At 44.6% G+C, this 23,119-nt stretch overlaps 1 protein-coding gene across 2 annotated transcripts in view; it reads left to right on the plus strand.

The window, feature by feature from the left end:
* The window catches only part of NRP2 (neuropilin 2), a 204,907-nt gene that overhangs the window by 92,442 nt on the left and 89,346 nt on the right, over nt 1-23,119 (plus strand). For both annotated transcript variants that reach the window (XM_066623286.1, XM_066623373.1), the window contains exons 6-9: nt 128-297; nt 3,689-3,844; nt 18,480-18,624; nt 20,617-20,966. In XM_066623286.1, the coding sequence (XP_066479383.1) occupies nt 128-297; nt 3,689-3,844; nt 18,480-18,624; nt 20,617-20,966 (821 nt within the window). The remainder of the gene's footprint in view (nt 1-127; nt 298-3,688; nt 3,845-18,479; nt 18,625-20,616; nt 20,967-23,119) is intronic.

Below are 23,119 nucleotides of genomic sequence, written 5' to 3' on the forward strand. Positions count from 1 at the left end.
TTTTGGCTATGAAAGTCTTGTTTGATAAGATGTTGGGAAGCAATGAATAGTAATGGTTTTAGTTAAAAGTGAATCACACCAGATTCTGTGTAGAGTTTATCTCTGTTTCGTTCCTTGCCTTCTCCAGATTTCCAGTGCAACATTCCACTGGGAATGGAATCTGGCCGAATTTCCAATGAACAGATCACTGCCTCCTCTACGTATTCCGATGGCAGGTGGACCCCTCAGCAGAGCCGACTTAATAGTGATGATAATGGATGGACTCCTAATGTTGATAACAACAAGGAATTCCTGCAGGTATTTTGAGCTCCAAGTGGACAGAGTACTATTACTCTCTGTAACTAGGGAAGGGGTATCAACATAATTTAGAAAAAAGGGGGGAGCAAAGTCATAATATCAGGCTTAGCAACTGTTGTGTTGCCAGATTGGTTGGTTGGCAACGTTCAGTCTCGAAAGACTATGGTATAAGCCTACAGCACCCAGTATTCCCAGGCGGTCTCCCATCCAAGCCTACAGCACCCAGTATTCCCAGGCGGTCTCCCATCCAAGTACTAACCAGGCCTGCCCCTGCTTAGCTTCTGAGATCAGACAAGATCGGTCATGTGCAGGGTGTTGCCAGACAGCTGGTGAGAACTGATCTTTAAGTCTGTTTTGTCAAAAACATGGTCTGCTAGAACCCCAAGCTAGCATTCTATTCTATGAAAAGCTTGGCTTGCTTGGCACAGGCAGGCACGCTATGTGTCCCTGGAAGCAGTCTTGGCAGGCTGATGCAGTGGGAGAAAGTGACTTTGCTTGGACACATAGTTTGTCTTGGCAGGGAACTGTGGCTACCCACCAGACCTTCAGGCCCCCCCACTGTCTCTTCCATGAACCAAACTGATTTTCATGCTGTTAAATTGACCCCAGAACGGGAAGCTTGTAGAATCTTCTGTAGCTTTTGTTGCATGCTGGGAGCCAGCAGGAGAGTCTTGAACTGCTGTTTGGCAAAAGCAGTGCGACTCTGTCTTCATGAACTGAAGGCAGCCCTGCTGGACCATTAACATTCCTGCAGAAGTCTTGGCTTGACCCGGTGCCCCCTGAACCTTGATGGACTTTCCAGAGGGCTAAGAGGGAGAGAGCGCTACCACTTAACGAGGCCTGTTGACTCTGCGGCGATCTAAATGAGCTGGACTTTCTTGCGTGTGTTGGGCAAGTACAGCTAGAATAATATTTATTCTGCTGGGGATTTGCGATGCATACCAGCAGCTGGGAACTCCAGCAAGAATGTATGAAGGGGAGACTTTAAGCAGGGCCTACACAGAACCAATTCATGGCAGCAAAGAGTTGTGGCCTGGATGGCAAGTACTGCAGGGCGACCAACACTGAAAGTACTGAAAGGTCATTGCCTGTAGCAGATGTCCAATTTTTCATGGCACAATTACTGGGCCAGCATGTCTGTGACCTTTTATAATCTGCATCGCAAAAAAACAAACAAAAAAAAACACCCATCTGAAAAGACGAACTGAACATCCCCACATAATTGTACGTGTGAAAAATGAAGGCTTCCTCCCAAAAGAAACATGTGTTGGTCTCTGTCCCACTTTAGATGGACTTCAGTTTAGTTTTGGTGCTCTGTTGTTAGATATGAAATTTTATTTGACTTCAGCTTCAGGAAAAGTCTTAGAGCAGGGGTGCTCAATAGGTGGATCACGATCTACCGGTAGATCGCAAGGCAAAATGAGTAGATCGCGGAGTGCCGACTCCCCCCCCTTCAGGTGCCTCTGGGAGGAAACGCCGGGAGTAAGGCCCATTGTACTCAACGGGGCTTACTCCCAGGTAAGTGTGGCTAGGATTGCAGCCTCACAGCCTAATCCTAGGCATGTCTACTCAGGAGTAAGTCCTGTTATACTCAGTGGGGCTCAAGGTACACCAACATACATTGTACACATAAATGTTATATGTTATGATGGTGCGAACATTGTAAAAAAAAACTCTGGTAGATCTCCGGGCCTTGCTGGGTTTCAAAGTAGCTCTCGAGCCAAAAAAGTGTGAGCACCCCTGTCTTAGAGTGTTTTATGCAGCCCAGGATTAGGAGTTTGTTTGTGTTCTCTCTCTCTCTCTCTCTCTCTCTCTCTCTCTCTCTCTCTCGCATGCTAGCAGATACCCTGCCTGAACCAAAAAACTGTCTTTTTCACTTCTGAAATCTGGCATGTTGGCATTTGCTTGCCGCAGACTTAGCAAAACATCAGGGGGTTCTACTCTGTATGATTAATGGCACACTGGTAAAGGGGCACACAGCTTGCTTATGCTCAAATTACTTCCACTGCAATGCATAATTATTATTATTTATTTTTTAGTTACAACTTGCAAGGGAGGCTGGAACTCAGTTGTACTGAGCATTTTGCAATAAGCAGTTTGAAGATTTGATCTCAGGGATGTTTACAGTTCAGTCTAACCTTCCTACAGTTCAAGGCAAAGGGAAGGAATGGGAGGTAGGGAGGGGCCATTCTGAAACAGACTGCTCTCCCACAATTATGAAAACTGCAACAAAACCAGGCAGCCTGAAAACATTTCCTTCTATGGCTCACATGCTGCCACATCTAGTAATGTTAACTCAGCTGGTCTGAAAATTGATCCTATTAAGTTCTTATACTGGAACAGAGCTTAAGCAGAATAGGCAACTCTAAACATGGCCAGTGGCAAAAACTACAGCTGCGTCACTGTGATCTACTGAAAATGAAATACTGTCATACTAATTTACCCCAGCTGAGCACCTGATCCAAGGGTCTGCTTTCAGATATATTCTTCTTGAAACACCAACACCCCGGTACAGTGAGTTCTGGAGAACCCCCTTGGCACAATACACTATTATGATGTACTGGAGTGACTAACTGAGATCCACCATGAGTTAGTCAGAAGGCAAACTGGATCTATGATTCCCATACTAGAACAATATGCTCACAGCGCACTGTGTCTGAACAGCTTTCTAATCCTCAGCATCTTAGTTTGCCATCCTGTGCAACTTTACAACTGCTTTCAAGAACATTAAGTACCTTTAATGTTTAAAGCAGGAGTCTCCAAACTTGGACTCCAAACTTTTTGGCAGGAGGACCACATCAAATATCTGGTACAATGTTGAGGGTCGAAAAAATTTAAATAAATTTGACTAAATTTATATTCAAATTTATATTAAATTTGAATCAATTTCAATACCCATGAATTAAGGAAAAATCTTTGGAGGCAAGAAGCACCACAAATCAGGTTCCAAGAGGTTTTCCAAAGAAATGTTTCTTCCAAACCCAAGGTCGAGAGCCTCTAGAGCAGTGAATTTCAACCTTTTTCGTCTCACAGCACACTGACAATGTACTAAAATTGTCAAGGCACGCCATTGGTTTTTTGACAGTTGACAAGGCACACCGTGCTCTTGGTGGGGAGCTCACATCCCATTGGCCCTATTATCAAATGACCCTCCCCCAAACTCTCGCGGCACACCTGCAGACCATTTGTGGCACACCAGTGTGCCATGGCACAGTGGTTGAAAATGGCTGGTCTAGAGGGCCGAAGGCTAGCCATGGGCCAGATGGAAGCTCGCCACAGACTGTATGTGTCCCATGGGCCAGGGTTTGGAGACCCCTGGTCTGAAACATGAAGATATCTCATTATGGTCTTTTATTAACCCCTGCCATTCCTCCTCTGTCCTCTCCCACAGGTGGATCTGCGCTTTCTGACAGTGCTGACAGCCATTGCTACACAGGGTGCCATTTCCAGAGAAACACAGAATGGGTACTATGTGCGGTCATATAAACTGGAGGTCAGCACAAATGGTGAAGACTGGATGATGTACCGACATGGCAAAAATCATAAGGTAAGGCCTCCCCCCCCCCAAAAGTGCAAAATACTCTGTTGATGGTGGAAGGAGAGGAAGGATCAGCTGGAATCCATAAAGAGTTGTGGTGCTTTTCTACTTGCTGCTGGGAGGCAACCCAAGAAGTCTTCCCCACCCCCACCCCACCCCACTCCAGCAAGTAATCTTTCTTATCTCATGAGGGATGAGGAAACGGTGTTCCTTGGAAAACCTGGCTGCTGTTGTGCCTTGCTCAGTGGAGAGAGAGTCTGCAGTATGTTTTTTGACTGCAAATGAAGGAGAAAATGCTTTCACAGCCCATGTTTTGCCATACAAGATTCATTGAGCATTTATGGCCTGAGCCTCGTCCACATGCTGGGTTAACAATCACAAAACCACATGAAACTGCAGTTCAGGAGTTATTGAGGCTTGGAAAATGAAAGGGCACAAATCCTGAGAGGGGATCATGATGTCCTAGAGAATAAAGCCCAGCGATAAATAATGAGGAGCAATTCAGTTTGTCAGGGGATAGGGGATCAGTAGCAGCAGCGGCAGCAATGGCTGGCAGTGATGCATTGAGCGCTCTGTGCTTGTGCTTGCTCTGTCTATAAATATGGCTGTGTTGACCCTTGCTGAGCCCGGGACCTTGGAATGCTTAGTGTGTGCTCAGTTGGGGGGGAGGGGGCCACTGATTCTGTGCTCTGGGCAGGTGTGCAAGAGAGTCCACTGTATGGAGTGCAGCTGTGTATAATGAAGCTGTTGCTGCTCTGGGGAAGGTGTGCAGCTGTCACTCATTTTTGCCTTTCTTGTGAGGATTCTTCTTAACTGACCCTCAGTGCTCTGTTGCAGAATACCGTAGAGCAGGAATTCTCAGACTTTGTCACAATAAATCACTTTTCAAAGGGGAAGAAAACCTTTTGAAGCAATCTCTGAATAAGGCGATGGTCAGTGCTCAAATTAGGGAGCAGGAACAGGGAGGAGGCCCCTGAATGACAATACTAACCCCACCCCCAGAGCCCCACCCCCATTTTAGCTAAATTGTGCCCCCATAATCTTTTAAAAACAGTGCTAAAGTTAGTCATCACCATCGGTCAAAGAGGGCAGATCTCCTCTGCCACTTTGGCCTCTCTGATTCAAGTACTGGCAATGGCTGTTGGCCAAGAGAGATAGTAGCTTAAGAGAGTTTTCATTATTATTTATCACATGTTTTAGAGCAGAGGTGTCAGACATAAGGCCCAAGGGCCAGATGCAGCCCCTGGAAGCTTTTTATCCGGCCCTTAGGCTTTCAGCTGCCGAGGTGTTACAGCTGAAATGGCAGCCCCCATGAAAATTGGGCTTTCCCAAATCTTGAAATATGATCAAGAATTGCATACTTTCTCTTCTGTCATTTGCAGTTAATCAGTTTCTATATGAGAACAGGGACTGATTTCTGGCCATTAGCTGCTTAATGATGTCACTTTCTGCTTAATGACATCACTTCCAGCCCTCTACTGGGGCCCTGAATGCTAACTTCGGCCCTGTGTATGAAACGAATTTGACACCCCTGTTTTAGAGCTTGCCTTTTGTCCTTCATGGAACTCAAGATAACATTCATGGAGCTCCCAAGCAGTCAACATCCAAGCACTGATCAGGCTTCAGCAAGGCTTTGGCAAGGTGGCTATATAACCTCATACCATTGCCAGTTGTCAGAAGGGTCTGAGGCACCTCTTTTATTTGTTGCACTACCCCCCATGTCTGTTGTCCTCTAGAAGAAAGGGAGCAGCAAATAAGTCCAGCATTTTCAGGCTGGCTCTGCCGGTTGGTATCCTGGGTGGGAAGGCATCAGAAGGAAGAGTTATACTGTTTCTCTTTTTCTCAAGCTGTAACAGGCTGGCATTTCAAAAATTACTATTCATATTCAGGATTTATTTAGACAAACTGGCAATCTAGCAAGACAAATAAAGCACACTGCAATTGTCTAGGTGGGGTTCAAGGCTCCCAAAATAGGTCTAAGCATTTGTTTGGTGAACTGTGACTCCTGAGTTCCTGCTCAGTCCTGTTTTTCAGTGGTTTCTTAGCCCTCTTGGGCTCGCACCATAAGGGAACTTGAAGTCCTCAGAAAGCCCAGATTGGTTTGAGGTAGACTTGGCCTTTCTCTTTTTTCTTTGATTCTCATCTTTGCTCAAGAGGGAACCATTCCCCCACTGAGCCCACCTGTCTTTGTTTTGCCTTCGTTACACTTAGGAAGCCCAAATGTTTCCCAGCTTTGCTCTCCTAGGGAAAGAAGAGAAGAAAATCCTCAGCACTATCAGCAGCGGTCCTTGTTTTGAACCCGAGCCAAGTTTCAACTTCCAGCAGGACTCGGAGAGAGAGAGATGATTCATGTGAGATTATATCTGCAATGCTCACGGATCTGGGGAATAGTTAAAAATCATGCTCAGGAAGAAAAGGCAATAAATTACTTGAGATTGTCACTTATAGGAAATTTGCCATTCACAGCAAACCGAGATGTGAGGTGGGTTTTGATAAGAGTTTCGTGACACATTTAGCTCTCTCCTGCTTCCCCGTTTGACATGGTAGTCAAGTAGTTCTCATCTGGAGCAAATAGGCTGGAGCACTAGACAGGTCAGTGACTTTAAAGCTGATTTATCCCAGCTGAGCAACCTATCATTTCATCTTTAGAAAGGTAATCCAGAAATACAATTTCCTTCAAATCTATTCCCCCTCAAGATTTCTTTTCCTAAACAAAATATCTCCCTGTCGTATTTTAGCCAACGGCCAGAACTAGACATTTGGCAGTGAACATGGAATTCCTTATCCCATGTTTTCCTCTGGTGCGTAAGGCACAGTAGGGGTCAGATTCGCAGTGGGGAAGCAGCAGGCAGGAGGAAGAAGGCTTAATCTTGCTTCCCCCCCCCCCAATGTCTCTGCCTCAAGCTTTCCTCCCAGTCACTTTTCCTGAATTGACCAGAAAACCTGGACTCATGGCCAGGCCAGGGAAAATTGACCAGGTTGGAAATGGGGTGCAGAGAAAATGCACTAGACAGGGAAAGGATTAAGCATCCACCTAATTTAAGTGACTTGTTTGCGATGATCCCATAGTGGAAGAACATCTTCAATCCCCACTGCATGACTTCGGAAGTTTTCCCAAATGATGTCAGTAACATCTGACCTGGGAAAGTATTATGTATAAGAGTAGTTAGTGAGGGATAGAGAGTGGAATAAACGGCAAAACGTGCATTCTACATCAGTGTAGGTTTTATGTGCGGAAGCAAGAAATGCAAAAGCTGTTTTCAGTGTCACACTGATGACTGAATCCTATTTGGGATAGAACGCAGGTGAGATTGCCAACCATCTCCTCCTAGCAGGGCTGTTGTGCCATCGTAAGTTACCCAAAAGACAGCCAAGTAACAGCTATCATTGACGTCTGCCTGCACTGGTTGGTATACTGTCTGCCTTGGAGTTTGCAAAGTTACAAAGACTGAAAGGAGTAGGTCAGCAACTTTGCTGAGCAGCAACTGGGCTCACATTGGTCACTGCAGACAGGCTTCCCTTGGGAAGACTTCCGAAAGCCTGTCTTATAGGCTTCCTTGGGGTCTGCATGGTGTCTTTGCCTGTGGAACAGCTGCCTGTGAGGGTCAAGGAGAAACACAGAGAGAGTAACGGGGAATTGAGAACAGCATCAGTCCCACCTGTCCCCTGGATTGAGATGCAAGCTCTGTGTTTGTGGAGGAGGGTGGTGCCACGAGAGCATACATTAAGTGGTACCCTGTAGGGGGTGAAATCATGGTGGCTTGGAACATTGCCTTTCTGTTTTTCTGGTGTTATGCTGGCATCTGTGGCATTTCCATCAGTGGGTGGGCTTCTATGCTGGTGGGGCTGTCTTTGCACCAGTGCAGGTGAAGATATGCTGGCGCATCTTGAGAATATGATTGAGCTCCAAGACCATTCTCACAAGTGTCAGCCGCTAAGGGCAGCTGGCTCCATTTCTCTTCTCTCCAAAGGGACATTCTGTAGGAAAGTTGCCAAAAGCCCTCTTTTAATGTGCAGATTTCACACTGTTTTGGTGGCGTGTTAATGCAGTGTCTTGCACGGTTCGATTGCTGTGCTGTGCCGTGCCAAATAGATTTGTGAATTCTGCCACAGTTTGATTTGGTCCCATGAAGTGCAGGGGAAGGGGAAGAGGAGGGAGGAGGAGGACTCTGTTGGATCTCACTTATGCACGTATATGTATGTTTCTGTGTGTGTGTCTGAGACCATTAGAGCCTGCAGCATGTTCCTTCCCTGCTGAATCTGTAAGGTGGGCTCAGAGCCAAATTTAACTGGTGCTACCGACAGGTCAGCTAACATCTACATCTTCATAAAAGAAACTGAGAGAGTGCGCCAAGGAGGCAGGAAGAGCTGCGTGTAGCAGAACTGGAGAAGAAAGATAATATTTTCTCCAGAAGTTCAGAGCAACCCCCACCTTCAGTTGTTGTTGAGGGAGTAAGTAAAAAAGGGGAAGCATTTTTTTAGGCTGTGAAGGCTAGTAGACTTCCAATTCCCTTGCTGCTGTCAGTGTTGATACAGCACACCAAAGGCAAGGGAATAGGGATAAGTTGAATAAAGAGGAGGAAAAACAAGATTAATGAGAGCTTATAGCAGTGGGGGACAACTGTGTTGTTTTTTATAAGTAGCAGGACTGCATTTGGCGAAGATGGGAGTGAGTGAGTGGGAAGTGATTTGCATACCAGATACCTGACCAGAACTGATGGAACTCTCCAAATCTTTCCTCTACCTTCCACCATTGCACGATTTGTTTATCCATCAGGTAGAGCAGAATGTCTTTTGCACATATGAAGAGTAGTGTTTTCTTACTGCCAACATTCATTTAACTTATATGTAATAACCAACTCTTATGCACATTAAAAGTACAGGCGTCCTCCCATATCCGTGGAGCCAGTATCCATAGATCCTGCTATCTGTAGTTCTCCGCAGCCCTCGTGCCTGTTAACATCGCTTAGGTGCTTACTGCTGGCGTCAAGCGAAAGTGTTTATTCCTTTTACAGGATGCTATAAGCATGCAAGCTTATAGCACGACATGCAGGCAGGCAGCCTGAACACTTGAAGAGAGACTAATCCAACGTTAACAGGAAGCACTCAGAACGCCCCAGAAGCAAATCAGAAGTCATGGATGTGAACTGGAAGTTGCTTCTGGTAGCCTCCTGGAGGCATTCTGAAATGCAGAGAAGCCAATTGAGTGGGCTCTGAGCTTGGCAGAACCTCTGGAGGGCCTGGCAGGACCTCACAGTAAGCCATTGTGGTGCCCACAGCCCTGCTCCCACCTCAAGAACATGTGGGAGGGAGAGGGTCTGTTGTGGGCAGCCTGTGATGGATCTTATCCCTTCTGGTGGCAGGCTCCCTGCCCCATTTCTGTCTATGGACTTGCGCTGGCAAACTTGCCAATGCAGGTCTGAGGAGATCCATTGCAGGTTGGAAGGCTTACATGGGGTAAGGAGTTTTTACAACCCCCTTTCCCCACTGAAGCCTCCTGGCCCCCTCCCACTATAGATGCAGCGTTCACCAGTTTGGCATCACTGTGTTGGGGGGGATGCATTAATTTGGGAGTTGGGATCTTTCAGGTCTGAGTTCAACTCCTGAACCACTACACCAATTACTTTTCAAGTACATGAAATCTGGTGCAACTTGTAGTTAAGCTACTGCAGATCACATGAGAGGTGTTAATTGCATAAATTGCCATTCAAACAGGAATCAGTCCTCAGGTTGGTTCTATTTCCAATTTGCCTCTCCTTCCGGATCCGTCTCATATATCTGAAGTTGCCTTGCTCCCCACTTGAAGCTCTCTGCCTCTCTGACAGAAAGATAATCTCCGCTGGCTTCCCTGTTTTCCCCTTCATGCTTCTCCATCTGAAATCCTGAACCCATAATCCTGTTAGTGTTTTCTGTCTCCATGGGGGTAACATAATCCTGCACTAAATCAATAAGAAGTCCAGGGAGACAGGCACAAGCAGGCACGTATGCAGAGAAGTTTGTTCTAAACTCCTTTCCCTGCTGACAGAATAGAAACTCTCTCCCTCTAATGCCCTTAGAAACTCTTGATGACAAAACCAGCACTAAAATAAAATGAAGGGGTTTAGAATCATAAACGGCCTCTTTCTTTCTTTCTTTCTTTCTTTCTTTCTTTCTTTCTTTCTTTCTTTCTTTCTTTCTTTCTTTCTTTCTTTCTTTCTTTCTTTCTTTCTTTCTTTCTTTCACTTCTGACACTGTAGCTGGCAGGGTTCCAACACCCACTGGAACTAATGCAGCCTTTAAAAAAAAAACAACACCCTGAAGTGACAAGGGAACATTTTAACATGAAGAGCAGCATGAGCTTGATTTACAGTTGAGGCTTGAGAGGGTTTGGAAGGAACAGGGAAGAACAGACCTGCCTCATCCAGCCGTGCCATTCTTTACGCTCCCTTGGCATCTCAAAGCAAATTAATTACGTAGGTCAGTTTTCATTGATTATTGGTTCGTTTCTGCATGTAGTCCCGTTGAATGGCCTGAAACCAAAGTGAGTGTTAAGTGAGTGCATGAGGTGGAATGGGTTGGAGAAGGGGGAAGTGAGATGGGATGAGAATGTTCATATCGTAGATGATGCCGTCGCAGTGACAAATGGCTTTTCTGCGGCTGCTTTTGAAAAGATAAATGTGCAAATTATTAACATGTTGAAACACTTAATTATGCAGCACAAAGTTCATAACTCTGCCCCCCCCCAGCTTTACCCGACCACTCACTCATGCAGAATTGACTTCCATGTATATTTACTCTTTCTCCACAGTATCCAAAAAGCATTTGTTGGGGGGGGGGGGCAGTTGCTCAGTGGAAGAGGACCTGCCTTGTATGCAGCAGACCCCAGTTCAGGCCCTGGCATCTCTGAAACCCTGCAGAGCTTCTGCCATTTGGTGTAGAGAAAAGTGAGCTAGATGGATCAATGGTCCATTACAAGGGAGCTCCGCATGTTGGGATATCCCTTTTGTTCATCCCCAAGCCCAACCTGCAATCAAGAGGTTCCCTGTTGTGTGGCTTCCATACACTTCTTTTTCCCTTTTGCTTTCTCTGATTGCATCATGTGGCTTAGAGAGAAGATACCATCAGGCATTGGAACAATACTCCCTTGCTCCCTGCCCTAGCTTGCTTGCATGCTCTACTTGTGATCTACCAAGTTGAATGCAACTCATCAAAGGGGTTAATAAAGCCTCCTTGTTTTGCTGACCACTGGGACTACAGTACTATAATGAGAGGATTGTCACATACCTGGCAGGCTACAAGGCTTAGCTGTGTCTGTGTCTGGCTTGGTGAATTCACATTGTGCAGACCTGGACTAAGGGCCTCTTTCAGTTCTTCTCATCACTTTGAACTCTCCAGAAGCCATTCTTAACGTGCTTGAGAGCTCATGAGTAGGTGACTCATGCTCATGAGAAGTGTATGTACTACCGTACTATAAATTTGGCAGACTTGAGAGTGAACAGTACTAAGGTTTCATTCAGGCTTCCTTTTTAAAAAGTGTATGCTGCCGGGTGGGGGCTATTCAGAAAAGCTTCACATCAGCGAAATAGCTGACATGGTATATAGAGTGGGTTGACATGAAATATCTCAACTCCAGTCAAGAGTGTGAAGTTCAAACGTTTTGTGCTTGTGCAGTGACAAAAAAAAAAAAAGTTACTCTTTGTTTTCTGAAGCTTGCATGTTTTGACTTAGTAACATAGTTTGATGGTTCTTCTGTTAGGGACAGGAAGCTGCCTGTTGCATTTAGTTCCAGTAAAAACTAAGGAACTGTGCAGTGTACTCTCAGCAGTAGATCAAATGCAAGGAGCTCAAAAATGAGGAAACTGAGCCCGAGCACTGCAAACATGCTTCCGTTTTGGAGCCAGTCTGAAGAAACTTGAAACAGGCCTGAGTGTGTTGAGCATTAAGCTTGTGAAGATCAGACATTCTTTATGGGTTTCCCAAATTTGGGTACCCAGGATTTCAAATTTGGAGCTAGTCGCTTTGTTCTTTGCATCCCATCCCATCCTGTCCTGTCTCCCCATAAACTTTTCCTCTTCAGCAAGGCTGACTCTGAACAGATAAAAGCACATGATATAAGAATGTATGAAAAACACTTGATTGATGAATGCCAAGTTCATTGTAGATGAATGATGAAAGTTAGGCTGGGGGTGGCAGATTTTGCATATTGCAATCTGGGCATCCATGCATGTCTCACTTTAAAATTTCCCAATGCAATGAATGCTGAGGCAGCTGTGACTTCTCCCAGTTTGTTCCTCCCCTGGCTACTCTTGACTTTCACTAGCATGTTTAGAGCAGGGCCTAGGAGAGGGGGGTAAAGGGGATAATTTGTACCCGGGCCCAGGGTCAAAAGGGGGGCCCAGGAGTCAAAGGAGGGGGCCCAGAAATTTCCTGGGATCTGACATTTTCCTATCTTCTCAGACATGTTGTCTATACGGGATGCTGGGGACACTACCATGACTGGGGATACTGGAGACACTACTAATGCCACATGGGTGGGTAGACCTGGGTTCCAAAGACTTTTCCAGCTGTCTCTACCCTCCCCTCGCCCTGCTTCGCCCCTCCCTGCCCCTACTCTGCTCACTCATCACCCTCTCCCTCTCTGTTTCACCCCTCCCCCTTTGCAAAGGGACCCAAAAGAAACTTTGTACCCTCTGATAAAATTCCTCTTAGAGGCCCTGGTTTAGAGGGAGGGAGGGAGTACATCACCAAATGGGAGGTGTGTGAAGATGGATAGGAGAAGCTGCCTCATGTTGTGCTATGTGGAGGACTTTAAGATGAGCATGGACTATCCAGCTGCAGCTTGGCCAGTGAACCCCAGGGAATGGCGAGATTGTTATTCTTCAGAAATATGAAGGTGGCATGATAGAGCCTTCCTTGCTCAGGAGGGTGCGTACTACATCTGTTTTTTGTGTTTTTTTTTGTTTATACCACTGTTGCTTCTGGTGAAGCAACTTTGTACAGACTTTAAAAAAAAATTAAAATACCACTCTCAGCATTTTCTGTCACAGCAACTTCAGCTCCCTGACAAAACTTTCCTATGTCTCCAGCCTTTCTTAATAAAGTAAATAGCAGCTGGATGCCAAAGCAGAATTGGGGAGGGGATTGTGTGTGTGGGGGGGGGGGGACAGGGAGAGAAATGGACAAAAGATTCTTCAAAGAAGAGTGAGCAACTTGGGCCCAATCCTATCAAACTTTCCAGCACCGGTGTAGCCGCAATACAGCCCTGAGATAAAGGAACAAATGTTCCCATACCTTGAGGAAGTCTCTATGACTGCCTCCCCAACATAGGATGCACTGCATGCCCCATTGGAACAGGTGCACCGGCACTGAAAAATTGGATAGGATTGGGCCCTCAGTGTGTAGATGCAGTGAGTAGCAGGGTTTTTTTAGCAACTGTGTAGGAGAGAGAACTTAGACGGTTCTGAGGATTCTCATGTGCAGGTAACAAAAGTGGGACCACCTGTCATAAGAACATAAGAAAGCCCTGCTGGACCAGACCAAAGGCCCATCATGTCTAGTCTCCTGTTTTGCACAGTGGCCAACTTGATGCCTCTGGGGCATGATGGCAAATAACCCTTTTCTAATGTTGCTTTCCAGCAACTGATATTAAAAGACATACTGCCTCTGGCTCTGGAGGAAGGAGGTAACTGTCATGACTAGAGGCCTTGGATGGACTTGTCCTCCATGAATAGGAAATTCCCTTTCCTATTCCCTGTCAAAATTCCTTTTTTTTCCACAAGCAGTAACAATATAGGAAACTCCATCCTCCTTTGCATCTGGTGACCCTGTCAAGTGGTACAAGGGGATTTTGTACAGCATCTGCAGGATACATTTTGCATCATCTGTATTGATTCCTACAACAGCAGGTCTTGGTCCACAATGTGGCCTAGGAGCTTATTGGTGCAGGTCTTAGCACATGCTATACATATGCCAGCTGTGCTGACTCTGCCTGACAATTGAAGAAACCCTTCTGCTTAGGAACACCCTTTCCTGAGCAGGCTAAACATCAAGCAGAATGATATGAAGTAATTTGTATCTTGAACTTAGGAAGCAAACTTAGGGGAATGTTATCCAGATAAGGTCCACAGGGCTTTAAGTGGCAATAGTTCACTGTAAAGGCGCTGTTAAGAAGTGCAACAAAGATGTTGAAGCTGTATAGGATTTAGGAGATAATATTGTTACCATTTAAAGCTTTCGAAAGAAATACCACAAGTAATTCAGTTTGGACATCTGTATCACTCTGTCTGCACAGTAGCAGGAAGGATATTATTGCTTGAAAAGGGTGAAGCCCTAGATAACAGGAGTTGCTCCCTGGCCTTTAAAATGGCACAATCTCTCTAGGAGTGCTCTGTTTGATTTTTATTGTGAGTAACATATACCTAAATCCTGCAGTTTCTGTCGGTCAGGCCTTGCTAAGAAGAACCCAGAAACCTTTAGGCCTTGCCCATCTGTTGGGAATTAGACAGATGATTAAGCACCTGGATGGATGGCATTGAACGAACGAACATAGCCTGAAGTTGTGATGCAGCAGTAAGGTTGTTAACACTTCTCTCCCTTTGAAATAAGAATTGTATCTGAGAGCTGTTTATCGGCTTCCTTCATCCTTTCTGCAAAGCTGATAAAGTTGTAAAACTCCCCTCCCCACTCCACCAGGTCTTATGAGTGTGTAAATGAGGAATAAGAGTTGACAAAGTTATTGGCAGTGCTTCAAGTTAAGAGTGATCCTCTGTAACTTTCACACTGCAAAGGAGGCTAAAAAAAGGGGGGAATTAATATGTAAACTAAGGAAACAAGTCAGATTAGGGACATGGAACAAATAAGAGGAGAAGGTAGCTGGAGTGGGGTGAGGAGAAGGAAGATAAATGTCAGAGGTACCTCAGTCTGTGTTTGGACTGGAACAGAAGTTGAAAAAAGCAGTGAAGTAGGGGGATTAGGAGGGAAATTGAAATAAGGGCAGGCATGTGGGCCAGATGGGTGTCTCTTGTCTTAGGTTCTTAGATGACATGCTGCAGATCAGCTTTGTGGATTGACACAAAGCTGCAAGCTTTACTTCAGTGTTGAAATATATCCCGCCTCTCTCTCACATACGTGCACACACGCAGAGCCTCTTTCTTGCATGCATGTGCGTGTCTACATGTGCACATACAAACACAGTCTCACTCAGTTTCTGGCAAACATGAAGACCACTCACAGCAGACACTGATGCTTCCAGGCCTCCTGCTGGAAGAAGGGTATTTGGTGACTGCTGAGCAAGGGAAAGGATAGGGGGAAAGGGGGGTCTGCTGGGATAAAGTAGGATATTAAAAACACATCAGTCACGCTGTGTTTCTAAACGGTACCAGCATGATCTATATTCTCTGGATTAGCGTTTCTGTTCCACTCTAAATCTACTCCAAATCCCAATTATCAACACAGATTTGCAGGCAAAGTCTTTCTTGATACCCAGTCGCTTCCCTTCACCACCCTAGAGGCAAGAGCCCCGCCATTACACACGCTTGCTCCAACTCTGCCACTGTGGTTAACACTGACAAGTGACACTGTGGATTTAGCACTGAATTACTCTCCTCCTGCTGACACAATCTCCATGCAGTGATGTGCTGGACTCCAAGAGAGATGTGCTAATGAGTCCTCAACTGAGGGTTTTAAAGTTTCAGTGAAACAAAATAATTGTAATAATAATAAACAATAACTCACCAAAACAGGAGATGGTGCAAAATTTATCAGGTAGACATCTGAGGCTGTGTTTGTGTACACTTTTTCCCCCTTGAATAATTATGTCATCGTACTCCTGTGGTGTCAATCATGATAATAGTTCTGTTTAAATTCTATGCAGGAGCAGTGGTCAGATTTAGGTATTTGCTAGAGTGCAGGCAGTGTTAAGAAAATCACCTTTTGATTCTGACTGCTAGCTTCCCTTCCTTGCCACTTTTCCTTGCCAATATATTCCCTTCCATTTACCCACGAGTGGGCTGTGATCTCTGCTGTACACTCTAGCAGCAAGAATCTTTGGTAAGATTTACAGGTATAAATGTCAAAAATATGTACAAAGTGAGAGGTGCTGCCTGTATGTAACGGTGCCCTTCCTTTCATGTCAGATGTTGAGAAGCTGACTGTAGTTATGCTACTGTAGTTTTCAGTATAAAGAGAAGGTTGTTTGTAATCTCAAGGTCATTTTTTTCCTTTTCCTTTTTATATAACCGGGGCAATGGGCTAGGACAGCCCACTCTTGCCCCCAGTGTGACGAAAACTCTGTCCATATTTTGTGCTCTCATTGTTTGTATCAATGCCTCTCTTACCGCATTTCATGCTGGGAAATGACTATCCTATGCATTCTTGCAAGGAGTAAGTTCATATAGAGGCCATGGTGCTTGTGATACATAAGATCTGGCAAACTATTTCTGCCCCAAGATGACTGAAGGTAATTGTTCCAAAACCCAGGAAACATCTGTATTATCCTTTTAGTGCTAGTTTCTCTGGAACAGTAGGGAAAGGCCTTTGGATTTTCAAACAGTGCCGTGTCTTCAATCCCAGGACTCTAGGATTAAATAGTTAAAGTTTTACTTTATAGTCAGTACTACTACTACTACTACTACTACTACTACTACTACTACTACTACTAATAATAATAATAATAATAATAATAACAACAACAACAACAACAGGTATTTATATACCGCCTTTCTTGGTCTTTATTCAAGACTTTATTCAAGGCGGTTTACATAGGCAGGCTGATTAAATCCCCGTAGGGATTTTTACAATTGAAAGAAGGTTCTATCTTTCAAGAACCACAACAGTCCAGGTGTTTCACTCTGATCTGGTTTCACATTCTGGCCTCCATCCTCCCACGCTCAGAGCAGATGGAATCCCTTGGCTTCAGCTTGTCAGCTGCTTCAAGGTCGCACGGTGCCGGTGGCCTCGAACTGTCGACCTTGTGGATGTTCTCTTCAGGCAGACGGAGGCTCTACCCTCTAGACCAGACCTCCTGCCCAGTTTGACCAAACTAGACTAAACCATTACTAGTTTGAGCAGAGTAATGACTGAGCCTAGCATTCAACTTGGCTTTGTCCAGCATTGAAGAGATATACGTGAAAGCACATGCAGACTTCTTGGGGATCCTTGAACCTTGGAAAGTATATTCAAAAGAGGACTGAATGAAAACTGGCTTGAAGTGAATAGTGCCTTAAGTTTGTTCACAAGTAGCAGTCATATGGGGACATAATTTGGAATGTGACTGCAGTACGGAGGGAGCAGATTCTTAGCCCTTTACCTCCTACAGTTTTGCCTGCTAAAAATTGACTGTCCGAAGATGTTATTTAATCTGAAATTGCCATTGAAGTAAATGGTGCTTTTAAGGTAAAAATAGCCACTTTGTAGACGTAATTTTCAGCAAGAAAACAACAAGGAGGGCAAAGGTTGATTATCCCCCAAGTGCACACTATAGTCCAAATACAAACCATAGCCTTGCAAGACTGCTACTTTGAAGTAAACTTCATCCTGTAACTACACCCTGATGCATCATGTCATACAAATTCACCAGACTCAGGCATACAGGAAAGGTACACCACTTTTCTTTGGAAGTGAAGACTTTGAAGTCCTAGGGTGGTTATGTCAGTTTTCTTTCTGGAACTTCTCTTTGTCTTTTCCTCTTGTTCCATGTAGAAGGCAAAGCCTGAAACAAAATATGCTGACACGTACCCAAGCTATTAAAATAATGGAAGGAAGAGGGGAAAAAATTCAATGTCCATATGGTAATTATTGATTATGGCCATCTGGTAAGACAGCAGTTTGTTTGAATAATACTGCAGCATACGTTGCGCCAAATGAAGGTCTTGTTAAAAAAGTTTATTTTATTTCTGGTGTGTGTGTGTTTGTGTGTGTGTACTGGCATGCCTCCTTTGGAGAGATTGCTACGTGCACAGGGGAAAGCGAAGCATTCTAATGACAGCAATGTTCAAATATTAGTGTGGTGATTTGAATCTGGTTTTGTTAAGGTTTATAAGAGATCATTACTACGCCCACGTTGTAAATATTGAAACTGAAGTATGGATGGGTAAAGTCAGCAGTTCAACTGATACTGCTAATTTTTGCTTGTATGCTCTATTTCAGGCGAGCGAGGCTTAGATTTTTGGAATGCTTTGAACATCTTGCACTCCTGGGAATGATGCCAAAGTGTTTTAGACCTGTCCATCCAAAATCAGAGGCTCTTTTTATTTAGTAGATTTGTCTGAGATTGAATTTAAGTTGCTGTCATAACAGAGGTGGACAGGATTGAGTTCATCCTTCCTGCATAGTTTTGCCACCTAAATAACAAAACTAACAAAAAAGCCTATGCACTGCCCTTTGGCAGCAGCCTGATCTCCAGAAATCAGCAGGTGGAGCTTTTCATGCTGTGAAGATAAGTGTTATTACCTGCTAATATCTGTGGATGGAGCTGTAGATAAAGGCACAGGAGCAGGGGCTAACTGCAAACTTGGTAACCCTGGTCCCAGGTGAGTATCTTCTCTGCTGCTCTGCACTACCTTTTGAATGGTTGCATTTGCTTTGTAGCTTGTGAAATAAGTGTCTCTTTCTTCTAATTTTGATTAGAAAAGGATTAAGAAATATTTTCTGCCTCTATTTCTTCTAGGTTTTCCAGGCGAACACAGATGCTTCAGAAGTGGTTCTGAACAAAATCCATGCCCCGGTGCTGACCCGGTTTGTGCGGATTCGACCCCAAGTATGGCACACTGGAATTGCCCTCCGGCTGGAGCTCTATGGCTGTCGGATCACAGGTGTGCCGTTTTAATTGTTTTTTCTTTGTTGAACTAGAGTCTCCAGCGTATGATGGAAGAGAGTCCGTCAGTCCTGGATTCCACTCCTATGTGTTAACCTTAGCTCAGCTGCAACCATTGTCACAGTTTGGATTGCTTTCAGTGCTGACAGACACTTGGAATGTACTGATAGTAATAGAACTGGTTTATTCTATGACATTGTAGGTATGGTGGTACCCAGATATTACCTAGTGCATCACCACAAACTGCATCTTGTCCCCCAATGCCCATCCTTTGGCAAGGCTTTCCCCTCAGAATGAAAGGTGATGTACCATAGTGGCTAAGTGGTGGGAAGGTTCTGGTTCAAAATTAATCTCAACCAGTAACTCAGCAGATGGCCCTGAGGGAAAACCATTGTGTTTTCAGCCTTGTTCCCATCTGCTGTATAATACGTAACACACACCTGACTTATAAGGTGTTTTTAAAGGTTTCCAAAGAAGCTGCTGGACACTGCAGCCAATACAGCTGGAAATAAACACAACCAAACTGAAGTGACCTGGACTGCTGACATGCAGGTGCTCTGACAACATCTCTGTGGATAGTAAAGGTTTTCCCAGGTCTAGGCCTGGGGGAAATAGTAGGTGGAACAGCAAAGCAGTCTGAGCCTCTTCTGCCTGCCTGCTTGAGGGGATGCAAGTCAGAGTGGGTTGACAGGGAACTGCAGAGGGGCACTCTTCATCAGAATAGCGGCACCTACAGTGGAGGTGAGTCCTAGTTCTGCAAAGCCAAAAGAAACAGGCAGGGACGTGGGGCATCTGAGGAACCATAATTCACCTGCAACAAGTTGGAGCTCTGAGATAGTGAGGTGCAGGAGGGAAGTACTAGATCATGACATGACCTGTTGAGTTAGACTGTGCCTTCAGAAGATCCAGGCACCCTAGTATAGTTTTCTAGTCTTTAGCTTCTCAAAGTGATCTAAAAGAGGTTAAAGAGCACTATGCTCTGAAGAAAAAAACTCTGAAATAAAATAAAATAAAATAAAAAAATAAAAGTTTGTGGGGGGGGGGAAATATTGGTGTCATGAAAAACAAAAAAAACTGAACCAGCCTATGGGAAGAGCAGCTGGAAGTGTGGAGTTCAAGGTAATCCAAGAAGGACAATATGCAGGCAAGGACCCATACGGCCATTCTGTTTGTGGTGTCTGATTTGTGATGATGGCTCATTCACACATGTAGGTTCATTAGTTTCCAAGGGATGAGAATCAGAGAGGGGTACATGTGTGTGTCCACTAGCCCTAATTCATATTTTCATATGAATTGGTGATATTGTGAAGCTGTCAAAGCTTGCTTCTTTTGGCAAGCAATAAGATTCCTAAATACTCTGATGTGTGGAGTTTGTGGCTCACCACTTCTTTGCTCAACTTGCATTCTGAAGAATTTCCAGAATATTCTTAGCTGTGGTCATAATAACTCACATTTGCAAGCTGTTGGAGAGTTTGCGAGACTGATCTTTCCCCTCACCCCACCACACACTAAGTTGTAGTTCTAATGGTATGTTACTGCCACGTAAAAAAGGCCATGAAGCCAGGCCTTCATCTGTTCTGTTTAATATTATGGTCTCCAGTTGTGGTTTATCTCTAATTTGAATGGACTTAACTAGAATTTATTTTTAAAAGAGAAGTAAAACCACAGCCAGGATACTGTTACAGACCTGATGTTTTTTCCACTGACTTGGGAGACTGGGGGCTGGGCAAGCAAGGCTAGCTGGAAGCAAAGAGCAATTTGGATGAAGATTGCAGCAGTGAGGATGTTCTGAGCATCCATTGAGGGCCCCTGCGGCCCATGATGGCTGTTATAAAGCACAGCACAGCTGGTTTAAGTGATCTGACATTTCAATACCTAGCAGTTAGTCACAGTGGGATGTTCCTCCTCTACTGCTGTTTTGGTGCTTACAGCTTAAACCTGTTCTTGTGTTATCCTCATGCCTATTTCCGTTGCTTTCCTTTTCACACAGATTCACCCTGCTCAAACATGCTGGGGATGCTCTCTGGACTCATCCCAGACTCCCATATCTCAGCCTCTTCTACTAGAGGGTATCATTGGGCCCCTAGTGTAGCGCGCCTGGTCAGCAGCCGCTCAGGATGGTTCCCGCACATCCCTCAAGCACAGCCTGGTGAAGAGTGGCTGCAGGTAGATCTGGGAGTCCCTAAGAATGTGAGAGGAGTGATTATCCAAGGAGCCCGAGGTGGGGACACAATCAACATGGCAGAGGCCCGAGCCTTTGTAAGGAAGTTTAAGGTGTCCTACAGCATGAATGGGAAGGACTGGGAAACCATACAGGACCCCAAAACAATGCAACCTAAGGTATGACCTTCAAGAAGGAATGCACAGAGATAAAGCTATTGTGTACTGCAGATGTGTTTCTTTCTTTTGTGAAATGTATCGTGGTTTATCCCAGTGACAGAATATGCTTTAGGTTAGGAGGCATGAAGAGAAAAATCCACCTGCTAAAGACTTGTAAAACCACGATACTGCTTTAGAGCCTTGAATATTAAAAGCACACCCTTCCCTTTTAATTAAGAAAGAATGACCCATAGATGCAATCCCATTTTGGGTGTGCATGCCTAAATGGTGATGTGCTTACCAAATGCAGCAGCATTTCATCTTGAACTTCTGCCCACTCTTAGGTGTGATCCGAATAGTCCTGGTGGTGTGGCAACAGGAGAACCTTTCTTTATTTGGAAAGCATAAGGATTTTGGGTGCAAGAACAAATCACCTTTTTCTGCCTAAGAACTACTCCTCACTAAGGTGGTGTGTGTTGCACCCGTTTAGACTGCAGGAGGTTTCCCATAACTGAATGCTCCTTTCCACAAAATTCTTTCTACAGAGAAAGTTTGATGTCAGAGAGAAGGACTGTAGGTAATCTATAGTAACTGACCTGTAAATTCTCTCTGACATGCTAGTTTTCTCTGTCTGAGAAATATAGACAATATTCTATGTACAGCTCAGGAAACCTCAGTGGGAATGAGGCATTAATCTCATGCAGTGGAGGGAAGTAGCAATGAGCTGGTAGAGTGGATAGTATCCCTTCAGGCAGCAGGGAAATAATATTTTGCTTATTCTTGCAGGCAGTTGAGAATCGGGGAAAAAAATACGTTGTATCAGCATTACACACAAAAATTACATTATGATATGCTCAAAAATATAACGTCCAGCGATTAACAGATGTTATTTATCAAAGTAAGATAGTCCACCAATGTTACCCAAGGTTGTAAACTTCCAAGATTTACTGCTTCCCCTTTCTTAAAACTCATTATATGTGGTCACTTCATTATATTTTCCATATGGGATCACATTAAAAAAAAAATTTTTTTTTAAAGCTATGGGAAAAAACATACTAAACAAAAAAGGAAAAAAGAAGAAAAATCCTGCAGATTGAAAATATAGCGTAGGAGGGCTTGTGGCTTGGCTAGAACCTCTTTTCTCTAATGCAGTGGTTCCCAAGCTGTGAATTGGGACCCACCAATGTGTTGTGACCTGATTTTTGGTGGGTTGCCAAAGGTGATGGAAAGATCTGATAACTAATTGCCTCAAGTCCTGAATCTATTCAAAAATCAGATAGTGTAGCTGCTAACTGCCCTGCAAAGAGCTGAGCTCCTGCAATTTGCAAGCATGTGTAAATATAGGGAGATAATGTTTGTGGTTCTTTCTTTCTGGTTTTTACTTATAAATAAATATAATATTTCTTTCTAGGTTTCCTTTTTAAAATGTCTGGTAGACTTAGGTGTGTCCCGATAGAATGTAATTTTAAAAAGTGGGTCCTGGTGCTAAAAGGTTTGGGAACCACTGCCCTAATGTGTTGCCATCTGAGCTCATATAGCCCACTTGCCAGCATGATTCAGCTGCATGTGTAGTTCTGCTCTCAGTGATAGTGTTGGGGGAAGCAGGAACAAAAAATTCTATCGCATGTCTCAACACCTTGATGTGTGATTTATGGAAGAAAATGATGAGTTCATAAGGAAATGGGTACAAAATGATTAGGGTAGCCCGTATACATTGCCAGTGCAGCCCGTACACAGGGACTTTGTCCAGCAGCATGTCTGAGTTGGCCAGCACCCAATGCAGAGCTTACATCAAGGAGACTCGGCATTCTGGAAGTTTGGGGGTGACATGATGATGTCATGATGTCATTGCGTCATTGCCAACTGCTTTCAGAGTGCCCTGTTTGAAGTCAAACAGGGGCAAGGATGGGTGGGAACACAGAGCTCCACTTGCTGCTTTGGGCCTCATTGCCGACAGCATGGTGAGGGCCATGGTGTCAACCCCTGTGCTATGTCATGTTGCTAGCTCTGGAGTGTTCCCAGGGCGACCTGCACCAGTCTTGTGACGCATCTGACTTAGGGCCCAATCCTATCCAATTTACCAACGTCAATGCAACCGCAATGCAGCTCTGGGGTAAGGGAGCAAACATTCCCCTACCTCCTTTACTGTCTGCCCAACCCAGGATTCAATGTAT

This window comes from Tiliqua scincoides, chromosome 1, assembly GCF_035046505.1.
Source record: "Tiliqua scincoides isolate rTilSci1 chromosome 1, rTilSci1.hap2, whole genome shotgun sequence".
NCBI lineage: Eukaryota > Metazoa > Chordata > Lepidosauria > Squamata > Scincidae > Tiliqua > Tiliqua scincoides.